General features: G+C 35.8%; 1 protein-coding gene across 1 annotated transcript in view; it reads right to left on the reverse strand.

Moving 5' to 3' along the window:
- Positions 1-26,645, reverse strand: part of DACH2 (dachshund family transcription factor 2) — an 813,807-nt gene that overhangs the window by 224,528 nt on the left and 562,634 nt on the right. The window contains exon 4 of the mRNA XM_087860071.1: positions 18,783-18,914. Within this exon, the coding sequence (XP_087716197.1) occupies positions 18,783-18,914 (132 nt within the window). The remainder of the gene's footprint in view (positions 1-18,782; positions 18,915-26,645) is intronic.

Here is a 26,645-nt window from a genome sequence, read left to right on the forward strand (position 1 = left end):
TCTTTGGTTTCCCTTGCCTCGGGAGACTTATTTAGAAAGATGTTGTTACAACTGATGTCAGAGAAATTATTGCCTGTTCACTGTTAAAGGATTTTTATGGTTTCAGGTCTCACATTTAGGTCTTTAATCCATTTTGAGTTTACTTTCATGTATGGTGTGAAAAAGTGGTCTAGTTTCATTCTTTTGCATGTTGTTGTCCAGTTTTCCGAACACCATTTGTTGAAGAGACAGTCTTTTTCCCATTAGATATTCTTGACTCCTTTGTTGAAGATTAATTGACCATATAATCATGGGTTTGTTTCTAAGATTTCTATTTTGTTCCATTCATCTAGATGTCTATTTTGTGCGTGTAGTGTTTTTGATTACTATAGCTTTGTAATATAACTTGAAGTCTGGAATTGTGGTACCTCCAGCTTTGCTTTTCTTTTTCCAAGTTACTTTGGCTCTTCAGAGTCTTTTGTGGTTCCATACAAATTTTAGAATTGTTTGTTCTACTTTTGTGAAAAATGTTGTTGGTATTATGGTAGGGATTGCATGAAATCTATAAATTGCTTTGGGTAATATAAACATTTTGAAATATTTGTTCTTCCAATACATGAACATAGAATGTCTCTCCATTTCTTTGTGTCATCTTCAATTACTTTTATCAATGTTTTATATATTTCAGAGTACAGGTATTTCTCCTCTTTGGTTAGGTTTATTCCTAGATATTTTATTATTTTTGGTGCAATTGTACATGGGATTGTTTTCTTAATTTCTCTTTCTCCTGCTTCATTATTAATGTATAGGAATGCAACAAATTTCTGTATATTGATTTTGCATCCTGTGACTTTACTGAATTCATTTATCAGTTCTAGCAGTTTTTCAGTACAGTCTTTCAGGTTATCTATGTAAAGTATCATGTCGTCTGCAAATAGCAAAAGTTCTACTTCTTTCTTACCAGTTTGGATGTCCTTTATTTCTTTTTGTTTTCTAATTGCTGTGGTTAGGAATTCTGATATTATGCTGAATAAAATAAGTGAAAGGGAACATCCTTGTTCTGTTCCTGACCAAGGGCAGAACCTCTTAGTTTTTCACCATTGTGTATGATGTTAGCTGTGGGTTTTTCATATAAGACATTTATTACTCTGAGATATGCTTCTTCTAGACCTACTGTGTTGATGGTTTTTATCATGAATGGATGTTGCACTTTGTCAAATGTTCTTCCGCATCTATTGAAATGGTCATGTGGTTTTTATCCTTTCTCTTATTGATGGACTGTATCATGTTGATTGATTTGTGAATACTGAACCACACTTACAAACCAGGAATAAATCCCAGTTGATCGTGATGAATGATTTTTTTAATGTTTTGTTGGATTCGGTGTGCTAGTATTTTGGTGAGGATTTTTGAATCTATGTTCATTAGAGGTATTAGCCTGAGTTCTCTTTTTATTGTGGTGTCTTTATCTGGTTTTGGTATGAGGGTGATACTGGCCTCATAGAATGAACTTGTCAGTTTTCCTTCCTCTTTTATTTTTTGGAAAATTTTGAGAAAAATAGGTATTAACTCTTCTTTAAATGTTTAGTAGAATTGACCTGTGAAGTTATGTGGTCTTGGGTTTTTATTTGTTGGAATATTTGGATTATTGATACAATTTCATTGTTGGTTATTGGTCTGATCAACTTTTCTAGTTCTTCCTGCTTTAGTTTTAGTAGTTCATATATTTCTAGGAATTTATCCATTTGTTCTAGGTTATCCAGTTTGCAGGCATATAATTTTTCACAATATTCTCTTACCATCCTGTTTCTCTGTGATGCCAGTTTATTTCTTCTCTTTTGTTCCTGATTTTGTTTATTTGAGTCTTCTCTTTCTTTTTGTGAGTCTGCTAGAGGTTTATCAATTTTGTTGATCTTTTCAAAGAACTAGATCGTGGTTTCATTGATCTGTTTTATTATTATTTTAGTTTCTATATCATTTATTTCTGACCTAATATTTATTATTTAGTTCCTTCTCTTTTTCATATGTCAATTTTTATTGAGATATAACTGACATGTAACATTGTATTAGTTTTAGATGTACACATGATTTAATATTTGTGTATATTGCAAAATGATCACCACAATAAGTCTAGTTAATGGTTTTGGGTATGTTTGTTCTTTTTCTTCTTCCCTTAGGTGTAAGTTTGGTTATTTTTTTGAGAGTTTTCTGGCTCCTTGAGGTAGGCCTGAATTGTTATAACCTTCCCTCTTCTCATTGCATCCCAAAGATTTTGGAACTTTGTGTTTTCATTTTCATTTATCTCCATATTTTAAAAAAATTATTCTTGATTACTTGGTTGACCCATTCGTTGCTTAGTACCATGTTGTTTAAACTTCATGTATTCATGCTCTTTCTAGATTTTTTTTATGGTTGATTACTACCTTCATAAAGTTATGGTTAGAAAAGATACATGGTATAACTTTGATGTTTTTAGTTTTTGAGGCTTGTTTTGTGACCTAATATGTGATTTATTCTGGAGAATGATCTGTGTGCACTTGAAAAGAATGTGCATTCTGCCATTTTAAAATGGAATGTTCTGAATATATTTATTAAATCCATCTGGTCCAGTGTGTCATTCAAAGTCACCGTTTCTTGGTTTTCTCTTTGGATGATCTGTCCATTGATGTAGGTGGGGTGTGAAGTCCCCTACTATGATTGTGTTACTACTGAATTAGTTAGTTCCTTCATATTCGTTGCTAACTGTTTTATGTATTTGGGTGCTCCCATAATGGGTGCATAAGTATTTACAATTGTTATATCTTCTTGTTGGATTGTTCTGTTTATTATTATATAGTGCCCTCCTTTGTCTCTTTTACAGTCCTTGTTTTAAAGTCCAGTTTGTCCAATATAAGTGTTGATACTCCAGCTTCCTTTTGACATCTATATGCATGATAAATGCTTCTCCATCCCCTCTCTTTCAATCTGCAGGCATCTTTAGGCCTGAAATGAAGCTCTTCTAGGCATCATATTTTTGTATCCATTCCATCTCTCTTTGTGTTTTAATAGGAGCATTTAATCAGTTTACATTCAAAGTAATTATTTATAAGTATGTATTTATTGCAATTTTTAAATTTGTTTTGTGGTTGTTTTCATAGAACTTCCCTGTTCCTTTCTTCCCTCTCTCTTCTCTCACCATAAGTTGGCTTTCTTTAGTGATATACTTAGATTCCTTTCTCTTTATTTTTACAATATCTATTACTAGTTTTTAATTTTTGGTTACCATTAGGTTTGTATATAACATCTTCTGCATATAGCTCTCTATATTGAGCCGATGGTCACTTAAATTTGAAACAACTTTTTAAGTTTCTTCTTCTTACCTTTTAGATACATGGTGTCATAACATATCATTTTATTATGTGAGCCTGTCATTCACTGATTTTAACAGATATATTTATTTTTACTGCTTTTGTGCTTCTCGCTTTTTTTACTCTTATGGTCTTTCCACTGAAAGTCTTCTTTAATATTTCTTGCAGCGTTGGTTTAGTGGTTATGTACTTCTTTAGCTTTTGTTTGTCTGGAACATTCTTCATCTCTCCTTTTATTCTGAATGATTTCCTTGCTGGATAGAGGATTCTTTTGGCTGCAGATTTTTTTTTTCTTTCAGCACCTTGAATATATCATGCCACTGCCTTCTGATCTGCAAAATGTCTGTTGAAAAATCTGCTGGTAGCCTTATGGGGTTTCCCTTTCATGTAACTGTTCTGCTGCTGCTTCTAAAATCCTCTCTTTATCAATACATTTTCCACTTTAATTACTCCTTGGGTTGATTTCTTGGGGGATCTCTGTACCTCCTAGAACCTGATTTCTTTTTCCTTCACCAGATTAGGGAAGTTTTCAGCTTCTACCTTTTTGAATAAATTTTCTGCCCCATTTTTTATATTCTTCTTTTGGAAACCTATAGTGTGAATGTTATTACACTTGATAAAGTTGCTGAGTTCCCCAAATCTATTCTCATATTGCATAATTGTTTTCCTCTCACCTACTCAACTTGATTATATTCCATTACTCTGTCCTGCAGGTTGCTAATTCATTCTTCTGTTTCCTCTACCCTGCTATTTATTCCAACTAGTATGTTTTTATTTTTATTTTTATTTTTATTTATTGTGTTCTCCAGGTCCAGTTTATTCTACTATATGTTTTCTATCTCTTTGTTAAGGTTCTCATTGATGTCCTCCACTTTTATCTTAAGTCCAGTGAGTATTCCTATGATTATTACTTTCTTTTTTTAAATTTTTTTATTTAAATTCCAGTTAGTTAACATGAAATGTAATATTAGTTTCACAAATAAAATTTAGCAATTGAATATATAGAACAACTGGTGATCATCATAACAAGGGCCTTCCTTAATTCCCAACACATAATTAACACATTTCTCCACCACCTGCCCATCTGGAAACTGTCAGTTTGTTCTCGATAGTGCAGAGCCTGTTTCTTGGTTTGCATCTCTCTCTTCTTTTTCATGTGCTCATTTTTTTCTGTTTCTTACAATCCACATATGAGTGATTTCATACTGTATTTGTCTTTCTTTTAGTGACTTACTTTGCTTGGCATAATACTCTCTAACTCCATCCACATCATTGCAAATGGCAAGATATTAACTTTTTGTGGCTGAGTAATATCCCATTGTGTATATATATTATTTCCTCTTTATTCATTCATTAGTCGATGGACACTTGGGCTACTTCCAAATTTTGGCTACTGTAAATAATGCTGCTATAAACATCATGGTTCATTTCTTCCTTCACTTTTGTATATTTGTATTCTTTGGGTAAATACCTAGCAGTGCAATTGTTGGATCATAGGGTAGTTGTATATTTAACTTTTTGAGCAACATCCATACTGTTTTCCAGAGTGGCTGCACCAGTTTCATTTCCCACAAACAGTGCAATGGGTTTCCCTTCCTCCATATCCTCAACAACACATACTGTTTCTTGTGGTCCTAAATGTTGATTTTAGCCATTGTGATAGGGATGAGGTAATATATCATTGTAGTTTTGATGTGCATTTCCCTGATGATGAATGATGTTGAGTATGTTTTCATGTATCTGGTGGCCATCTGTACACCTTCTTTTGAAAAATATCTAGTAATGTTTTCTGCCTATTTGTATTTTTACTTATTTTTTTAATTTGGAAAAATATTTTTTTAATGTTCAATGATTCATTAGTTGTGTATAGTACCCAGTGCTCATCACATTACATGCCCTCTTCAATGCCCATCACCCACCTGCCCCATCCACCCACCCACCTCCCTTTTCACAAACTTCAGTTTGGTTCCCAGAGTCAAGAACTTCTCATGGTTTGTCTCCTTCTCTGATTTCTTCCCTTTCAGTTTTTTCCTCTCTGTCCCTATGATCCTCTGTGTTATTCCTTATATTCCATATATAAGTGAAACCATATAATTGTCTTTCTCTGATTGACTTATTTCACTTAGCATAATACTCTCCAGTTCCATCCATGTTGATGTAAACGGTAGTATCCATCCTTTCTGATGGCTGAGTAATATTCCATTGTATATATGCACCACATCTTCTTTATCCATTCATCTGTAGAAGGACATCTAGGCTCCTTACACAGTTTGGCTACTGTAGACATTGCTGCTATGAATATTGGGGTGCATATGTCCCTTCTTTTCACGACATCTGTATCTTTGGGGTAAATACCTAGTAGTGCAATTGCTGGGTCATAGGGCAGCTCTATTTTTAACTTCTTGAAGAACCTCCATACTTTTCCAGAGTGGCTGTACCAACTTGCATTCCCACCAACATTAGGGTAAGAGGGCTCCCCTTTATCCACATCCTTGCCAACATTTGTTGTTTCCTGTCTTATTAATTTTAGGCCTTCTAACTGGTGCAAGGTGGTATCTCATCTTCTGCCTATTCTTAATTGGATTATTTGTATTTTAGGTGTTGAGTTTTATAATTTCTTTATACATTTAAGATATGAACCCTTTATCAGATATGTCATTTGCAGATGTCTTCACCAATTCCATAGGTTGCTTCTAGTTTTTTCATTGTTTCCTTTGTTGTGCAGTACTTTTTATTTTGTTGAAATCCCAATAGTCTATTTTCACTTTTGTTTCCCTTACCTCAGGAGACATATCTAGAAAGAAGTTGCTACAACCAATGTCAAAGACATTATTGCTTGTGTTCTCCTCCAGGATCTTAATGTTTTACTACCTCAAATTTAGATCTTTCATCCAATTTCAATTTATTTTTTCTGTTTGGTGTAAGAAGGCTTTCCAGTTTTATTCTTTTGTACATTGCTGTCCAGTTTTCCCAACACCACTTGTTGAAGAGATTGTCTTTTTCCCACTGGATCTTCTTTACTACTCTGTTGAATATTAATTGAGCATATAGTCATGGGTTCATTTCTGGGTTTTATATTCTGTTCCATTAATCTCCATGTCCATTTTTGTGCCAGTACCATACTATCTTGGTCACTACAGCTTTGTAATAGCACTTGAAGTCCGGAATTCTGATGCCTCCAAATTTGATTTTCTTTTTCAAGGTTGCTGTGGTTATTCAGGGTCTTTTGTGGATCCATACAAATTTTAGGATTGTTTGTTTTAGCTCTGTGAAAAATTCTGTTGGTTTTTTTTTTTTATAGGGATTCATTAAATGCGTAGATTGCTTTGAGTAATGCAGATATTTTAACAACATTTGTTCTTCTAATCCATAAGCAAGGGATAGTTTTCCATTTCTTTGTGTCATCTTTAATTCCTTTCATCAGTGTTTTAAACTTTTCAGAGTATAAATCCTTTACCTTTTTAGTAAGGTTTATTATACCTAGGTATCTTGTTGCTTTTGGTGTAATTGCAAATGGGATCAATTCTTTGATTTATTTCAGATGCCTCATTTTTACTATATAGAAATGAAACATATTTCTGTAAATCGATTTTTTATCCTGCAACATGACCGAATTTGTGTATCAGTTCTAGCAATTTTTTGGTGGAGTCTTTTGGTTTTCTATATAGAGTATCAGGTCATCCGCAAATAGTAGAAGTTTTCCTTCTTCCTTGTCAATTTGGATGCCTTTTATTTCTTTTTTTTTTTTTTTGTGGGATTGCTGTGGCTAGGACTTCCATTACTATGTAAATAACAGTGGTGAGAGTGGACATCCCTTTTTCTCCCCTGACTTTAGAGGAAAAGCTCTCAGTTTTTCCCCATTGAGGATGATACGAGCTGTGGGTTTTTTTATTTATGGCCTTTATTATTTTAAGATATGTTCACTCTAACCCTACTTTGTTGAGGGTTTTTATCATGAATGATGTACTTTGTCAAATGCTTTTTCTGCATCTATTGAAAAGATCATATGGTTCTTATCCTTTCTTTTTTTAAATATGATGTATCACATTGATTGATTTGTGAATATTGAAACACAATTGCAGCCCAGGAATAAATCACACATGATTGAGGTGAGTGATTATTTTAATGTAATATGGGATTCAGTTTACTAGTATCTTATGGAGAATTTTTGCATCTATGTTCATCAGGGATATTGGCCTGTCATTCTTTTTCTTTCTTTCTTTTTTTTTTTTTTAGTGGAGTCTTTATCTGATACTGTATCACAATAATGCTAGTTTCATAGAAGGAATTTGGAAGTTTCCTTTCTTTCCTGTTTTTAGTTTCTTTTCTTTTCTCTTTCTTTCTTTCTTTCTTTCTTTCTTTCTTTCTTTCTTTCTTTTTTTTTTTTTTTTTGGATGGGGGAACAGTTTGAGAAGAATAGGTATTAAGTCTTCCTTAAATGTTTGGTAGAATTAACCCTGGAAGCCATCTGGCCCTGGACTTTTGTTTTTTAGGGAGTTTTTGATTACTGATTCAATTTCTTTGCTGGTTATGGTCTGTTCAAGTTTTCTATTTCTTCCTGTTTCAGTTTTGGTACTGTATATGTTTCTAGGAATTTCTCTGTTTCTTCCAGATTGTCCAACTTGTTGGCATATAGTTTTTCATAATATTCTCTTATAATTGTTATTTTGGGTTATTTGTTGTTATTTCTTCTCTCCCATTTGTGATTTTATTTTTGGGTCCTTTCTCTATTCTTTTCCACAAGTCTGGCTAGGAATTTATCTTTTTTTTTTTAATTTTTGCAAGCAACTAGCTCCTCCTTTCATTAATCTTTTTTTATTGTTTTTTGTTTGTTTGTTTCTAGAGGATTTATTTGTGCTCTAATTTTTATTATTTCTTCCTTCTGATGGCTTTAGGCTTCACTTGTTTTTCTTTTTCTAGCTCCTTTAGGTGCAAGGTAGGGTTTTTGAGATTTTCTTGCTTTTTAACATATGCCTGTATTGCTGTATATGTCCCTCTTTTGACCACTTTTGCTGCATCCCAAATGTTTTGGACCATTGTGTCTGCATTTTCATTTGTTTCTCTGTGTTTTTTTTAAATTTCATCTCTCATTTCCTGGTTGACACATTCATTGTTTAATAGCATGTTGTTTAACCTACACGTATTTGTGGTCTTTCCAGTTTTTCTTGTGGTTGACCTCATGTTACATATCTTTGTGAACAAAAAATATGCATGGTATGATTTCAATCTTTTTGTACTTTTTGTGGCCTGATTTGTGACCTAGTATGTGCTATATTCCGGAGAGTGTCCCCAGTGCACTCAAAAAGAATGTGTATTCTGCTACTTTGGAATGGAATGTTCTGAATTCAAAGCCATTGTTTCCATGTTGATTTTCTCTTTAGGTGATCTGTCTATTGAAGTAAGTGTAGTGTTAAGTTTCTTACTGTTATTGTATTATAATCAATTAATTCCTTTATATTTGTTATTAATTTATATATTTGGCTGCTCCCATGTTGGGTACATAAACATTTATAATTGTTAAATCTTCTTGTTGGATAGTCCCCTTTATTATAATATAATATCCTTCTTTGTCTCTTTTTACAGTCTTTGGTTTAAAGTCTAGTTTCTCTGATATAAATATGGCTGCTGAAGCTTTCTTTTGACATCCATTTTCATGATAATTGTTTCTCCATTATTTTACTTTCTATCTGCAAGTGTCTTTAGGTCTAAAGTGAGTCTTTTCTAAGCAGCATATAGATGGTTCTTGGTTTATTTTTTTTATCCATTCTGATACCTTATGTCCTTTGATTGGAACATTAATTTCATTAACATTCAAAGTAATTATATTTTTTAATAGAGAGACTGTGAATTGGGGAGGGGCAAAGGGAGATGGAGAGAGAGAATCTTAAGCAGGCTCCACACTCAGCACAGAGGCCAACTTGGGGCTCAATCTCATGACCCTGAGATCATGACCTGAGCCAAAATCAAGAGTTGGACACTTAAACAACTGAGCCATCCAGGGGCCCCAACATTCAAAGTAAGGATTGATAGATATGTATTTAGTGTCATTTTATTACGTATTTTGTCATTTGTTTCTAGAGATTTTCTTATTCCTTTCTTATCTTTGTCACTTTGGGTCTCTCCTTTCCACTCAGAGAGTCCCTTTAATATTTCCTGCAGGGCTCATTTACTGGTTATGAACTCCTTCAGTTTTTTGTGCGTCTAGGAAACTCTTGATCTCTCCTTTTATTATAAATGATAGCCTTGCTGAATAGAGCATTCTTGGCTGCAGATTTTTCTTATTCAGCGCTTTGAATATATTATGCCACTCCCATCTGGCTTGCCAAGTTTCTGTTGAGAAATCTCCAGCTAGCCTTATGTGTCTTCCCTTGTAAGTTAAGGACTTCTTGGCTTTGCTGTTTTTTAGATTTTTTTCTTTATCAGTATATTTTGCAAATTTAATTACCATATGTTTTGTTGTGGGTCTGCTTTTGTTGATTTTGTTGGGAGTTCTCTGTGCCGCCTGGATTTGGATATCTGTTTCCTTCCCCAGATTAGGAAGTTTTCAGCTATTATTTCCTAAAATACATTTTGTGTTCCTTGTCTTTCTCTTCTTTATCGGGGACTCTTGCAATATGAATTTTGTTATGTTTGATGAAGTCACTGAGTTCCCTAAGGCTATTCTTGTGTTCCATACCTCTTCTTTCTCTCTATTGTTCAGCTTTATTATCCTCCATTATTTTATCTTCTATATCATTATTTACTCTTCTGCTTCTACCAGCATTGTGTCCTTTGCATCAAGCCAGTTTCCAAAATCAGTTATCACATTTATCATTTCTGAATATTTATTTTTAACACTTTTATCTCTGTGGTAAGGACTTCCCTGAAGTCTTCATTCTTTTCTCAGTCCCAGTGAGTATCCTTATGATTCTTGCTTTAAATTCTCTGTCAGTCATGTTACTTACATCTGTTTCATTTAGATCTCTTGTTTCGTTTGTGTGGAATTTCTCCATCTTGGTTTCTGTCTTCTTCTGTGTGTTAAAAAAGCCCATTATGTTTCTTTTTTGTGAGAGAACTATGTTTATGAAAAAGAGATCATATAGTTTCCAGGGCCTGGTGTTTTAGGGATTGTCTTTGCTATGTGTTGCATACGCACTGCTATTGTGTTTTGGCTGCTCTATCCTTCAGATCCATTGTTTGCAGAGTTTCTCATTGACTGTGGTAGGCAGTGTTTGGTCCTTGGCTAGAATGTGGAGAGTTTTAATTAAGTGCACTCTTGTCTGCTTGTGGAATGAGAACTGATACTACTCTCACTAGAACTGAAGTCCTGTAGAACTCTCTGGTCAGGAGATGCAGTGTAGGCATGGGTTTCTGCTGTACTTTTGGTGACAGGACCCACTGCACTGGGAATGAAGCAGTCTTGACCGAGAAAGGCAGTCCAACCAGAGCACAGGGGTGTGGTACTTGATTTAAGCAAGTTAAGCAGCCATTGAGGGAGCTACATTGTTTTTGTCAGGTGGCTCCTGCTTTATGCTGAGGGGCGGGGGAGGAAAATGATACTGGCCAGCTCCTTTGTTCCCAGAGAGACTTCTGGAATGCTTCCTCTCAGGGATGCACTCCAACAGAGGGAATAGTCTCCCCAGTATATGCCCCAGACATACTTCAGATAACTGTTCCCATGGCTTCTGCCCCAGATTGTTTTTTTTCTCTCCAGGTGTAGGGCAGTGCCCTCAGGGCTCTATCCCAGTCATGTCCTCTGACCTTTAAAACTCCACTCTTTAAGCCCTGCTGGTTGCAAGAACTCACAAAAATCAGCCCATCTTGTTTTCCCAGCCAATGGCTTTAGGAAAATCTTTAGGAAATTGTTGTCCTTCTGTGTTCCCCTGTGTGCTCCTCTCTCTCTCACCCTTCTCTGTGACCCTGGCTCCCACCCCTCCTCAGCACCGGCTGTTTCCTCCCTAAACCATGTCTCGCACTTCCTGCCTTCTTCAATGTGTCTTCCTCTCTCCCTTTAGATGTGGAGTTTATTCTGTCAGTCTTCAGGTTAATTTCTGGGGTATTTAGAATGATTTTGTAGTTATCTTATTGTGTTCCTCCTACTCCTCCACCATCTTCTCCCTTCCACCCTCTTATGATCATTACTTTAAATTCTCTATTGGGCATATTACTTTTCTTTATTTCACTTAGGGATCTTGCTGTGGTTTTGTCCTGTTCTTTCATTTGGGAAATATTCCTCTGTCTCCTCATTTTGTCTATCTCTCTGTGTCAGTTTTTCTGTGTTAGGAAAAGTGAGCTATATCTTCTGCTCTTGAAATTAGTGGCTGGGATCTACACTTTTAATACGGTGGTGCTAGTCTTTGCCAGAGAGGATATGTCTTTGCTGTGGTTACCAGGGCCAACCTGGTCTGCTCTGCAAAGTGCACACAGATGGAGCTCACTGTGCCAGCTAGTTTTGTTCACTGGTCCTCTTCCACAGGGGACTCACAGCTGCTATGTATGTACACTGGGGCCAGCTGGGGCCACTCAGGCAGGGCACACTGTGTCCACATATTTTCTGCACCTGTCATCTTCCATTGAGGATGCACAGCTGCTGCCGAGCCTGGGACAGTGGGGAGATGCTCTGCAAATTGAGTGTGGATGGGCTGCATAATGCCTGCAAGTTTTGTGCACCAGTCCTGTTCCACAGGGAACATGCCACCACTATCAAGACACAGGTTAGCTGGTGTCTAATTCACAAAGTGCATGAGTGGGACCCATAATTTTAATAAGTTGTTGCATCATCAGCAGATGGTGACTGGCCATTGCCAAGGGACTGAGGCCCCACAAAGCATGCAGTTGGGAGTAGTGTTGGCAAGCTTTTCATGGGTCTTCTGGGGGATGGGGCCCATAGCACTGGTACTGAAGCAGGCCCGGGTGTGTGTGGGGGGGGTGAACTGTAACTAAGTTATAATGTGAATGCTTATGCTGTGCTAGTTCACACAGGTGGCTGTGTGTATATGCTGGGGGTTCGGGGAGGGAAATGGAGACTGCCAACTCCTTTGTTCCTGGAGGAGTCTCCCAATGAAAACTGTCACTCTGGGACCATGCTCTGTTATTAGTAAATAACTCTTCCATATATTCTAGGTGTTTTTCAGATTGCCATTTCTATGCTGTATCTCACAAGCAGGTTTTGTGCTATTTAGAGGTAGGAATTCAGTTTCCTCTGGCTCTCCCAGAGCCGAGTCTGCTGATTTTTAACATTCCAGGCTTTAATTCCTGCTGCTGTAAGAACTCATGAAATTCAGACCCTCTGGGTCTTAGAGCCAATGCTATGGGGATTTTCCTCACTATGTGAGTTCCCTGATGTGAGGGTCTGTTTATCTCCCTTCTCTGAACCCATGGCTCCTTCCCAGAAATGGCCCACAAGTTCATTTAGCTCCCCACTGTGTCTCCACCCTTCCTACCCTCTTTGATGTGGCCTCTTTTCTCCATTTGGTTGTAGGGTTTGTTCTGTCAGTCTTCATGTTGTTCTCTGGGTTATTTACACTGATCTGAGCATTATCTAGTTGTGTTCATGGGACAAGGTAAGCTTAGGGTCCTCCTGCTCCACCATCTTCCCCAGAAGTCTATATGTTCTACTTCTGTCAAAAATGCTGTTGGCATTTTGATAGAGTTTGCACTCAATGTGTAGATGGCCTTGAGTAGTATGGACATTTTAACAGTGTTGGTTCTTGCCATCCATGAGCATGGAACATCTTTCCATTTGCTTGTATCATCTTCAGTATCTTTCATTAATGTTTTCTAGTTTTTGGAGTACAGATCTTTCACCTAAAGAGGTTAAGTTTAACCAGATATTTTATTATTTTGGTACAACTTTATATGGGATTATTTCTTAATTTATCTTTTTACTACTTCATTATTAATGCATAGAAATACAACAGAATTCTGTTTATTATTGTGTACTGCAACTTTACTGAATTCATTTATAAGTTCTAGTAGTTTTTTTTATTATATTATGTTAGTCACCATATAGTACATCCCTAGTTTTCGATGTAAAGCTCCATGATTCATTACTTGCGTATAACACCCAGTGCACCATGCAATACATGCCCTCCTTAATACCCATCACCAGCCTATCCCATTCCCACACCCTCTCCTCTCTGAAGCCCTCAGTTTGTTTCCCAGAGTCCATAGTCTCTCATGGTTCATTTCCCCTTCTGTTTACCCCCCCCCTTTATTCTTCTCCTTCTTCTCCTACTGATCTTCCTACTTCTTATGTAGTTTTTTTTTAAGTGGAATTTTTAGGGTTTTCTATATATGGCATTGTGTCATCTGCAAATAGTGAAAGTTTTATTTATTTCTTACCAATTTGGATACCTTTTATTTCTTTTCTCATTTGATTGCTGGGGCTAGGACTTCCAGTACTATACTGAATAAAAATGGAGAGTGGGCATCCTTGTCTTGTTCCTGATCTTAGAGGAACAGCTGTTTTTCACCATTGAGTAAAGTGTTAGCTGTGGGTTTTCATATATGGCCTTTATTATGTTGAGGTATGTTCCCTCTAAACCTATTTTGTTGAGGGTTTGTAACATGAATGGATATTGTACTTTGTCAAATGCTTTTTGTGCATCTATTGAAATGGTCATATGGTTTTTATCCTTTATTCTGTTAATGTGATGTATCACATTGGTTGATTTGTTTATATTGAACCACACTTTCATCCCTAGAATAAATTCCCACTTGACTAAATCTTATTTTTTTTATCCTTTAAGCCTCTTGATTCATTAATTGGTTAGTTTAATCCATTTACATTTAAATAATTAATAGGTAATGACTTACTCTTGCTATTTTGTTAATACATTTTGGTTTAAACTTGTTTTCTCTTTCTCTTCTTCTATTGTTGCCTTTCTTCGTTATTTGTCGAGTTGTTATGATAGTGATTTGCTTTGATTCTTTTCTCTTTATCTTTTGTAGATCTACTATAGCTTTTTATACTTTCTGTTTAACTTGGGCTTGCATACAATATGTACTTAAATTTTTTATTTTGTTATTTATTTATTTATTTATTTATTTATTTATTTATTTATTTATTTATTTATTTTTAGTGAGAAGCAGACTCCCCAGTGAGCAGGGAGTCTGATGCAGACCCCTCTGATCATGACCTGAGCTGAAGGCAGATCCTCAACTGACTGAACCACCCAGGGGCCCCTGCAATGATGCTATTTCTAAACAAGTTCACATTCTGAAGTGCTGGGGGTTAGGATTTCAATACATCTTTTTAAGGGACACAATTCTACCCATAAGAAAAAGTGAGTAAAAACAAATCATAGATGCTGAGTGCTGGACAAAGACTCAGTTAGTCCCTTCCTCCTTGAGTTGGTCTCTCACTACCTGGGTTGATTGGTCCCTCACATTACTTACAGAGCTCTCTAGTGAGAGCAACTACTCAACCGCCTTGCATTTCAATACAACTTTTATTTTAAGTAGATAACAATTTAACTTCTTTTTTTTACTATGTTCAGTTAGCCAGCATATAGTACATCATTAGTTTTTGATGTAGTGTTCAACTAATGAATTGTTGAACAATTTAACTTTTATTGCATACAAAAACTCTCCCACTTTTACTTTCCCACACACCCTTTGTGTTTTTGTAGTCAGAATTTGCTTCTTTTTATATTGTGTATTCGTCAACAAATTTTTATCTTTTAATTTTTATATTAGAGTTAAAATTATTTATGCACCATTACGGTGTTACATTATCTATACATTTACCTTTACCAATGATATTTACACATTCCTATGATTCAACACTGCTGTTTTTATTGTGTTTTCATTTTATTTTGAGAATGCCCTCAAGCATGTCTTGTAAGGGAATTATAACAGTGATGAACTCCTTCAGTTTTTATTTGGGGAAAAATTTATTTCTTGTTCTATATTTCAAAAAATATTTTTCCAGTTATTATATTTTTGTTGTGAAGTTTATTTCATTTAGTACTTTAAATATAACATCACACTCTCTTCTGGCCTGCAAATTTTCTGCTGAGAAAACCACTTATAGTCGTATTGTGGTTTCTTCATATGTAAGAAATTGATTTTTCCCTTGATTCTTTCAAATTCTCTCTCTGTCCTTGATCTCTGACAATTTGATTATAATGTATCTCAGTGTAGTCTTCTTTGGACTGATCATATTTAAGGATTTTTGAACTTCATTAACCTGGATGTCAATTTCCCTCCCTAGATTTGAAAGTTTTTCAGTAATTATTTCTTTAAAAAAGTCTGTTTTCCCCCTTCTCTCTCTTTTCTCCCCCTGGAACTCCCGTAACACATATATCAGTGCAAGAGAATCAATATATCCTGATATTCTGTAAATCCTGGAGGCTTACTTTCCTCTATTTCATTTTTTCCCTGTTTCTCCTCTGACTGAAAAATTTCAAATGACCTATCTTCAAGTTCACAGTTTCTTCCTTCTGATTGATCATGTCTGATATTGAAGTTTTTACTGTATTTTCTGTTTCTATCATTGTATTCTTCAACACCAGAATTTATGCCAGATTCTCTTATTGACTTCTATCTCTTTGTTGAACTCCTTATTTTGTTCATGTCTTGTTTTCCTGATTTCCTTGAGTTACTTAATTGTGTTCTCTTATAATTCATTCAGCTTTCTTAAAACAATTATTATATAATTATTATTTGAATTCTTTGTCAGGCATTTCACCACAGATCTCCATTTCTTTAGGGTCAATTTAGTAAAAAAAATATTTTGTTCCTCTTGAGTGGTGTTTTATTGATTGTTCATGTTCTATATGACTTTTCATTGATGTCTGCACATTTGAGTCAGAAGGCACCTCTTTCAGTCTTTATAGACTCACTTCAATAGGGAAAGAACTTCTCAAGCAGGTGGGTTCAAAGACATTGGCTGGGTGGAGTGTGGCAGCTCTGGATCTAAGGAAGTGAAATGGAAGCTCCAGATTTGGGAATGGGGAGAGCAGAGCAGTGTTTACTTTGTGAAATGCCATCAACTGAGATCATCATTGGCAAAGAGTGTGAGGTTCTTTGACAGACAAATCTGTGGTTGTCTGTGGTGACAGTGAGAGCTGCTGGAGTCCTCAGTGGCAAAGACTGCCAAGGTCTAATTGTTTTCCAATACAGCATGAGGGGAAGTTATGGCTGAAGGGATAACACAAATTTGGTGTGCATATACATGCATGGCAGCGGTGCTCATTTATAGACTTTGAAAATCTCAGGGGCTTCATATAAATATGTATTATTATTATCATCATCATTATAATTATTTTTTATATCTGCTTACCTTCATTACATCAAGATAAGGATAGATCGCAATCTTCAAGGTCAAACACAGTGACTACTGTAATTTCATTTCTGTAACACCAAGTATAACATTATACACAAATGGAAACCTAATACTTTATTTTATCACAATGATGGATAGATGGAGTTAAAACAGATTATATTTAGAAAAATTAACTACTTACTAAGTTAGAAATTAGGTCACCAGTACATGTCTCAAAATGTCTTTATTGTCTTGTTACAAAGTAACAACTTATAAATTTTGTACAGTTTTTTTTCCATAAACTGTTATACCTAAGAAAAACATGACAGAAATTACTGCTTCAACTCCCATTAATTTTTATTGGTACAAAAATATTTTTATATACAAGAGGTTTCCTGTCAAATGATGGTCACTTCTAAGACACTACAAGATTTGAAATCCAATATGAAGTAAGAGGTGTTAGGACTAGGAAACTGATCATCAGTTTATCAGTGTATCCTTATCATAAAAACAACTTTTATTTAAAAGTCTTGATAAAATAAAATTTCTGCTACAAAACAGCATTAAAAAGGAGGAAGAATGTGAATAAAACAGACTTTGGACTTAACCAGACATGGGATTGAGATATACCTCTGCCACTTACTAGCTTTGGTACTATGAGCAAAGCTGAACCACATTGTGCTTCTGTTTCCTGATCTGCAAAATGGAGTATTGAAAACACATTTTTTTCTGGAAATTTGGTAAGAATTAAATTGGTTAACACAAGAGATAGATGAATAAATTCTTCACAACATTGAGATTATATTTAACAATAATGTAACTTGAAAGTTGCTAAGAGAATAGATCTTACAGGTTTTCACCACAAAAAAAATGATAATGTGATGTGATGGTGGTGTTAGTTAACACTGTGGTGGATACATATGGATAAGTTACAATGGATAAGTGTAACAAATCAACACATTGTACACTTTAAACTTACATACTATTATATGTCAATTATATCTAAGTAAAAAATGTTTGGAACTGAAGAACAAACATGGGAGATATTTAGTACATAATAACTGGTAACTTCTTATTGTTATTATTCTTTGCTTAATATTAATTTTAGCATTATCTATGTGTTGCTTACAGTTGCCACAAATTCAATAAAAGAATGCATTTTTCCATTGATTTCTTGCTGTGAGCACTGGTTGAAGCCCAACTCTCACTCTATAATTCACTGTGAACATTTCGATTTTAGATAAGAAGAGCTACACTCTATCAAAGTCAGCATATTTTATTATACTGATCTGAGTCAGTTATTTCCCTCTTTAATTACCCCCTTTTTTCCTCTAAAATAAGGTCCCACCATGCTTGAACTTCTAGGAGCCTAAAAGAGGAGAGATTAGACTAGTACCAATCTGCTTATCACATTATATTAAATTTAGTTGCAGAATTAGATCAGAAACCTACGGCTCCTAAGACTATCTTTGGTTACCCATTCTTATTTCCCAATAAAATGAAACCTTATTTATTTATTTATTTATTTATGCATCCATTAGTGTATGTTGATGTCTATAATCCAAGTTACTTCCAAAAGAGATCTGAGGGGTGGTCCTATGAGCAAAACCAAAGTAAAATTATCACAGAGTAAAGGAGAAAAGACAAGTAGCAAGAAGGGAAGGGATATTCCACTCCACAGGCATCTTTCTGTTCTCTTCCTTTCTTCTGTCTTTCTTTTTTCTTTGCTTTCTCTTTGTTCTACTTCTTTTCGTTAGCCCCTGCCAATGACCTGAGTATGCCAGAACCCTTACTTAGCTAAGGGGGTGGTAGGCCACCTAAAATGACTGCAGATGAACCAAAGTAGATTTTCAGAACTGCCTCTCAATGGTAAGTTGTTGAGAGAAAGTTGAAGTAAGAAGTCTGGGGCAAAACCGAAGGGGGCAGCATTTCACAGGCAGTAGGTCAAATAACTAACAGGATAAAAATTAGTAATTCCACTAGAAAATAATGAAGATAACTGACTATTTCCTGAAATGTAATTCTGACGTGTAATGGTTTTCTAGTTTCACTGTACTAGTTAGAGGTAAGGTTAAGCATCCTTCTTCAATAACTGCTCAAAATCAAAGTATATTAATTATTCTCTCCTCTCCACCTCATCCTTCCTCTCTCCAATCTCAGAATACATTAGTAAGAGTCACCTGCCTTGTAGTACTGAAGACACTCACCAGTATTAGAATTAAGATCGTCAGGCTCTGATTCTGTCCCATTTTGGTTTCCATTTCCCTGAAGAGTGTTCATTGCCATAAGCTTCATCTTCTGCAGCTTCATTGCCTCAGCCATTGCTGCAGCCGTTATACCTAGAACCAGAACCATCCTTTTTAAAATGGGGACCATTTCTTAATGTAATTGAAAGCTGGATACATTTCTTTAACATACCTATGCTGCATAGCACAAGCCAAAAGAAAACTCATGTCTAATTTATGAATAATATTCTTTAACAAAGTAATCTTCAACTTCTGTTTTTTACTTCATCTTACAGTGGACAGTTTAAAAATCTACAAAATCATCAAATGAATAATAAATTCCATCTAAAATAACATTGTCAGAGGAAGTACTGTGAAATACTTGAAAGAATTACTTTCTAGTGAATCTATTGTTGGGAATTCTGCTAAAGGGTGAGCTGTCTTCTCTGTGAGAATTACCTTGGAAGAGAAGGGGAGAGAGGAGGGAGAAAATGATTTCAGATTGTCATTGTACCTTTTACTTTTCTCATGCTTGTACATTAAGGTACCAAATAAATGAAAACATGGCATGTAACCTCTGAAAATATGCCAGCTCCCATAGTATAATTACATTCTTTTGTATTAATAAAAGGTAATGTACTCCAATGTTTATAGCAGCAATATCCACAATAACCAAAATATAGAAAGAGTCCAGATGTCCATCAACAGATGAATGGATAAAGAAGATGTGATTATATATATGTATATATATGTATATATATATATGTATTAGAATATTGCTCAGCTAACAAAAAGAATGAGAGCTTGTCATTTGCAACAATGTAGGTAGAACTAAAGGGTATTATGCTAAGTGAAATAAGTCAGAGAAAGACAAATACCATATAATTTCACTCACATGTGGAATTTAAGAAACAAAACTGATGAACATAAGGGAAGGGAAGGAAAAATAAATTAAGTTAAAAACAGAGAGAGAGGCAAACTGTAAGAGACTCTTAACTATAAGAAACAAACTGAGGGTTGTTGAAGGGAAGGGGATGGGGAGGTGGGGTAATTGGGTGATGGACATTAAGGAGGGCACTTGATGTAATGAGCACTGGATGTTATATGCAACTGATGAATCACTAAACTCTACCTCTGAAACCAACAGTACATTATATGATAACTAAATTGAATTTAAATAATATATTTTAAAAATAGATAAAGCAATTATTTTTTTAAAACTCTGTATAATGGTACAAAGAGGTAGAAATAAAAAACTCAAAGAAAAAAATGTGAGTGCTTAAGTTTGAAATTATTTCTCTTAAGAAGTCTATATCAGGCAGTACCATAAAGATACATAAAGAAATGGGTACTAAAAATAGAACAAGCTATATTCCAACAATGCCCTCCAAATGTCTAGTAAATTCAACTTAATTATTTTTATTAACTGTCTAAATTCATAGCCATCTATTGGTGCATGGGTGTCATGGGCAAAAAAAGGGGGGGTACCTGGCAGATTTAAAACACAGCATTTTAGAATTCAGTGAAATCTAATCTCCCATGCAAAAGCAAATCAAGGAAAATAAGGCATATGTTGGTTGTGGCGAACAGAAAATTTAAGTGCCATTATTAGAAGAATCTGATTCTAAGGGGTAGGGTGAATTCATTATGAAACGTGTAAGGAGAAGCATAGTCTAACATATGTACCTGTGTATGGGAGAATCATTAAGGTTCTATTTTGCCACTCTGTGTTCTTTACAATGCATGGAAAACACCGAATGAAGTAAACTTTTCACTACATTATCTTATCTATGAATCGTGGCAAAAAAAAAAAGAATTTGAAAGAAATTGCTTTAGCCTCAGAATTGATATACATTTGTACATTATATAATATAGATGATCCCAGAAATTTTCTTGCTACATTTAGCTTTACAGAATTCCAGTCCCCCAGTGACCTGTCCAACATCAAACAGTAACTCTAGGCAGAAAATAAGATGGCCGTGATTTAAAACAATCAAAGGGCCCTGATTAGGACTGCCAGGAACAAGTGCCTCATAACAAAATATGTATCAGGAAAAGTTTCAACAATTTACATCATCTACTCTGACCAGCAATCCAGAACAGGATCCTCGCTATGATAATTACTGAACTAGTACTTGTTTAATTACTGAAAGTGTAGTAGTAGATTTTTACAATAATATATGGATTTATACTCTGTGAAAAAAAAAGTCAGCATAATATCTTATAGACAGGGTATTCCAGATAAAAAGGGTCTCATACAATGACACTAAGCCAATTAGTAAGCAAGAGTCCCCTCATATTTTTAATTCATAGAAAAAGCAGAAAGTTCCAATATCTATGCATTTTTCAACCAGATGCTATCTGTATGATATCATTGAAGAAAAAAAATCAGTGAGCAAATTCAGAAAGTAATATTAAGGTAGTAAAGAATCAAAAGATGATAGCACTACAAAGATATTTAGGAGCTACCTAGTTCAATCTCTTCCTTTTGAAAATGAGGAAATAGTCTCACAGCAAGCTGTCATAGGTCAGGTATTTAGAGGAAGATATGAAACAAAATCTAGGTTTTGTGATGGGATCTGGATGTATTTGTTAAAATACTGAACTAGTTCAAATGATAGTTAATGAGGAGAGAGGAGTGCGGAAAGACAGCAGAGTAGGAGGACCTTGAGCTCACCCCATCCCACATTTACAAGTAGATATCCATATCCACGTCAATAAATAGGAGAGCAATCCAGAGACTGGCAGGAAAAAAAAACCCTCCACAATTAAATATAGAAAAGATGCTGCATCTGGAAGGTTAAGAAGGTTAGAAAGATGGAGAGAGACTGCCCACAAAAGGAAATAAGCTACACACAGAAAGGGTAGAGAAATAGGCCCTTGCACCAGAGAGTTGCTATGGGGAAGACTAATCCTCATAATATTTAGCAGTAAAAACTAGAAGGACTGAATTCTGTGAGTTTGTAAAACAAGTGGGACTTGGAACCTGGAGCTTTAAAAAGTCAGTGCCTCAGCACTAGAGGAGCCAGAAGGGTGAGTGATAGCTGGATTGCCACCCATAAAGAGACAGTAGCCTTTGTGGAAAGACAACATGAAAATCACAGTTTACAAAATGCTGGGGGGAAACAGGAGACAGATCTGTTCATACTGATTCTGTAGCATATTGGAGGACTGAAAATGAGAAAGCTGGGGAGGAAGTAAGCTAGAGGAAGAGAAGGGGACCTCATTTCATCCAGTCCCTTTAATTTAGCTAGGTAACTAAAACCATTCTGAACACCCATGAATTCAGCCTGAGATGTAAGAAAAAAAATATCTGGAGCTCTACAAGTATAAAATCAACTGCTTTTTGCAAGGTAGGAGGGGTGGAGAAGTGAATCTGAGGGGAGATATCAGGAGATAAGCAGAGAGGGGAGGGAACCTCCATAAGCCAGCTACTAGAAAGTGATATAGTCCCAATGGGCAAAATCGGAAATCTTAGAAACCTGCTCCAGGGAGAGACATCCCTGTCTAAAGGGGCTTAGGGGATCAAAAGGGCAGAATTCTAGGTGGGTCAGTGTGGTGTCAGCATCCCAGGGGTTACAGAACTAACAGGGATGCCTGAGCCAGTAAAGTGTGCAAGCAGTAGAGCAGGGAAACTGGTTACTGTCTGTGAGCTGGTGGGGGGGTGGTGGTGGTAAGGGCTCTCAGCTCAGTCACCATAAACCATGAGCCAGACCCAGTTGAGTGACCACTGTCTGCCTGGGCACCGAGAAGTAGACTGGAACTCAGGGACCCTCCACCATCCCCTGGGAATGGTGGAGCAGGTATGTGCACCATCCCGTGACAGCTCTCAATACCAGGGCCCTACAAAGGGCAGTAACTCGGGATCCTCAGACTTCCCCTGGGAGGTTCACTCTGGGCACACACTGCAGGAGTCTGCAGAGTTTAGCAAAAACAAAAGTTAAGACTGCTTTTTGCAGAGTATTTACTGAAGGGGGAACAACAATCTTCTGGCTCTAAGGCTAGAGATCAGGGCATGGCCATTTTTATTTTTATCCTCTAAAGAGGCACAGAAAGCCTTCAAGGAAAAAAAGCCTTACAGAGGAACAGCATACACTGAACTCAGCCTCCTGGCAAGGGGTGGTACAACTCTGCCCAAGCAAAGACACCTGAGAAGCAACACAGCACCCCTCACCCAGAAGAACAGGTGCACAAGTTTATGGATCCCACAAGACTGTAAAACTCCAGCACTAGGGGAAAATAGTATATAGAACTTGAGGATTTTTCTCATGATTCATTTATCTTTCAGTCTAAAATTTTCCATTTTTTTTCTTTTTTCCCTTTTCAACTAGTTTCTTATTTTATCAACTATTTATTTTTAGGTCGCTTTTAAATTCTTTTTTAAGATTTTATTTATTTATTTGACAGAAAAAGAGCACAGCGGGGAGAGCAGGAGGCAGAGGGAGACAAAGAAGTGGGCTCCCAGGACCCTGGGATCATGACCTAAGCTGAAGGCAGACACTTAAAAACTGAGCCACCCAGAAGCCCTTTTAAGTTTCTTTTTAACTTTTATTTTTTACCTCCACATTTTATAGATATATGCCTCATTTTTTGCCTTTTCTCACTCTATTCAATTTTAGTTTTATATATATATATATGTGTGTGTGTGTGTGTGTGTGTGTGTGTGTGTGTGTTTTACTTTCTAACACAGAGACCAAAATTCACTCAGGAACAAGTGGATCACCCTGCTTTTTCCACCCTGTGAGATTATATTCTCTCCCCTACCTTTTTTTCTTTTTTCTTTTGTTTTGTTTTTGCTTGTTTTTCTGTTTTGGTTATTGATGTCTTCAGATATGTCTAGAGTGTATTTTGCTTGGGTCATTGTTGATCATTTTGATTCTGCTCATTCACCCATTCTTCTCTGGGCAAAATGATTAGAAGGAGGAATTCACAACAAAAGAAATAACCAGAGGTAATGTTCTCTGCCACAGATCTAATTGATATAGATACAAGTAAGATGTCAGAGATGGAAAACAGGATGACAATTACAAAATTACTAGCTGGCCTTGAAAAAAGCATAAAAGACACTAGAGACTCTCATAGTGCAGAAATGAGATCTAATCAGACCAAATATAAAAATGTTATAACGGAGATGTAGTCTAAATTGGATGTTCTAACAACTAGGGTGGATGAGGCAGAAGAGAGAGTAAGTGATCTAGAAGAAAGGCTGATGGAAAGGAAAGAAGTTGAGGCAAAGAGAGAAAAAGAGCTAATAGCCCATGAACAAAAGCTTTGAGAAATTAATGATGCCATGAAACATACCAATGTCAGAATTATTGGGGTGCCTGAGGGTGAAGAAAGAGAGGGCAAGAAGGTACATTTGAGCAAATCACAGCTGAGAACTTCCTTAATCTGGAAAAGGAAACAAGCATTCATGTCCAAGAAGCAGAGAGGACCCCTTCCAAAATGAATAAAAATACAACACCCCAACATATAATAGCGAAGCTTACAAATTTTAGAGAAAAAGAATCCCGAGAGAAGCTCAAAACAAGAGGCTTCTTACCTACCGACATCAGACTGATATCGTACCTATCCACAGAAACCTGGCAGGCCAGAAAGGGCTGGCATGTTGTATTCAGGGTACTAAACAAGAAGAACATGCAGCCAAGAATATTTTATCCAGCAAGGCTGTCATTCAGAATGGAAGGGAGTGATAAAAAAAACTTCCAGAAAAAACAGAAACTAAAAGAATTTGTGATCACTAAATGAGTCCCACAAGATATAGTAAAGGGGATTCTGTAAGCAAAGAGAGAACCCAAGAGTAACATAGACCAGGAAAAAGAGATAGAGAGAGAGAGAGAGAGAGAGAGAGAGAGAGAGAATCTACAGAAACAGGGACTTTACAGGCAATACAGTGGCACTAAATTCATGTCTTTCAATAGTTACTCTGAATGTAAATGGGCCAAATGCTCCCATCAAAACACACAGGTTAGCAGACTGGATGAAAAAGCAGAACCCATCCATAGGCTGCCTACAAGAGACTCATCTTAGACCTAAAGACACCTCCAGATTGAAAGTGAGGGGATGGAGAACAATTTACCATGCTAATACATCTCAAAAGAAAGCTGAGGTTGCAATCCTCATATCAGACAAATTAGATATTAAACCAAAGGCTATAGTAAGTATATCATACTTGAAGTATTTATCCAACAAGAAGATCTAACTATAGTAAATATTTATGCTCCCAACATGGGAGCAAAAAATTTTATAAACCAATTAATAACCAAAGTAAAGAAACACATTGATAATAATACATTAATAGTAGGGGACTTCAACAACCCCCTCACAACAATGGACAGATAATCTAACTAGAAGATCAACAAAGAAACGAGGGCTTTGAATGACACAATGGACCAGATGAACTTCACAGGTATATACAGAACATTCCAACCTAAAAGAACAGAATACTCATTCTTCTCAAAATCATGGAAATTTCTCCAAAATAGATCACATAGTGGGTCACAAATCATGTCTCAACTGATAGCAAAAGATTGGGATTTTCCCTGCCTATTTTCAGACCACAGTGCTTTGAATCTTGAACTCCAACACAAGAGGAAATTTGGAAGGAACTCAAATGCCTGGAGGTTTAAAAGCATCCTACTGAAGAATAAATGGGTCAACCAGGAAATTAAAAAATAATTTTTAAAAAAATCATGGAAACTAATGAGAATGAAAACACATCTGATCAAAACCTTTGGGATTCAGTAAAAGTGGTCCTAAGGGGGAAATACATTGCAATACAAGCCTCTCTCAAAAAATTAGAAAGATCTCAAACACAAGCTAACCTTATATCTAAAGGAGTTGGAGAAAGAACAACAAATAAAGCCTAAACCAAGCAGAAGACAAATAATAAAGATTAGAGCAAAAATCAATGAAGTAGAAGCCAGAAGAACAGTAGAACAGATAAATAAAACCAGAAGCTGGTTCTCTGAAAAAACTAAAAAACATTGATAAACCTCTAGCCAAACTCATTCAAAAGAAAAGAGAAAGGACCTAAATTAATAAATCATGAATAAAACAGGAGAGATCATGAACAACACCAAGAAAATAGACAACTTTAAGAACATATTATGAGCAACTATATGCCAACAAATTAGGCAATCTGAAGAAATGGATGCCTTCCCGGAAACTTATAAAACACCAAAACTGAAACAGGAAGAAACAGAAAACCTGAACAGACCCATAACCAGCAAGAGTATTGAAGCAATAATCAAAAATCTCCCAGCAAACAAGAGTTCAGGGCTGGATGGCTTCCCAGGGGAATTCTACCAAATATTTAAAGAAGAAATTATACCTATTCTACTGAAGCTATTTCAAAAAATAGAAATGGAAGGAAAACTTCCAAACTTGTTCTATGAGGCCAGCATTATCTTGATCCCATAACCAGACAAAAGACCCCATCAAAAAGGAGAATTACAGAATAACATCTCTGATGAACATGGATGCCAAAGTACTCACCAAGATATTACCCAATAGGACCCCACTGTACATTAAAAGGATTTTTCACCAGGACCAAGTGGAATTTATTCCTGGGGTGCAAGGTGATTCAACATTTGCAAATCAATCAACATGATACATCAAATTAATAAAAGAAAACACAAAAACCATATGATCCTCTCAATTGATACAGAGAAAGCAGTTGACAAAATACAGCATCTTTTCTTGATTTAAACTCTTTCTTGACAAAAAAAACTTACCAAAGATATAGGGATAGAGGGAACATACCTCAATATCATAAAAGCCATCTACAAAGAGCCCACAGTGAATATAATTCTCAATAGTGAAAAACTGAGAGCATTTCCCTTA

Source organism: Ursus americanus, chromosome X (assembly GCF_024610735.1).
Source record: "Ursus americanus isolate L20-20 chromosome X, mUrsAme1.1.p, whole genome shotgun sequence".
Lineage (NCBI taxonomy): Eukaryota > Metazoa > Chordata > Mammalia > Carnivora > Ursidae > Ursus > Ursus americanus.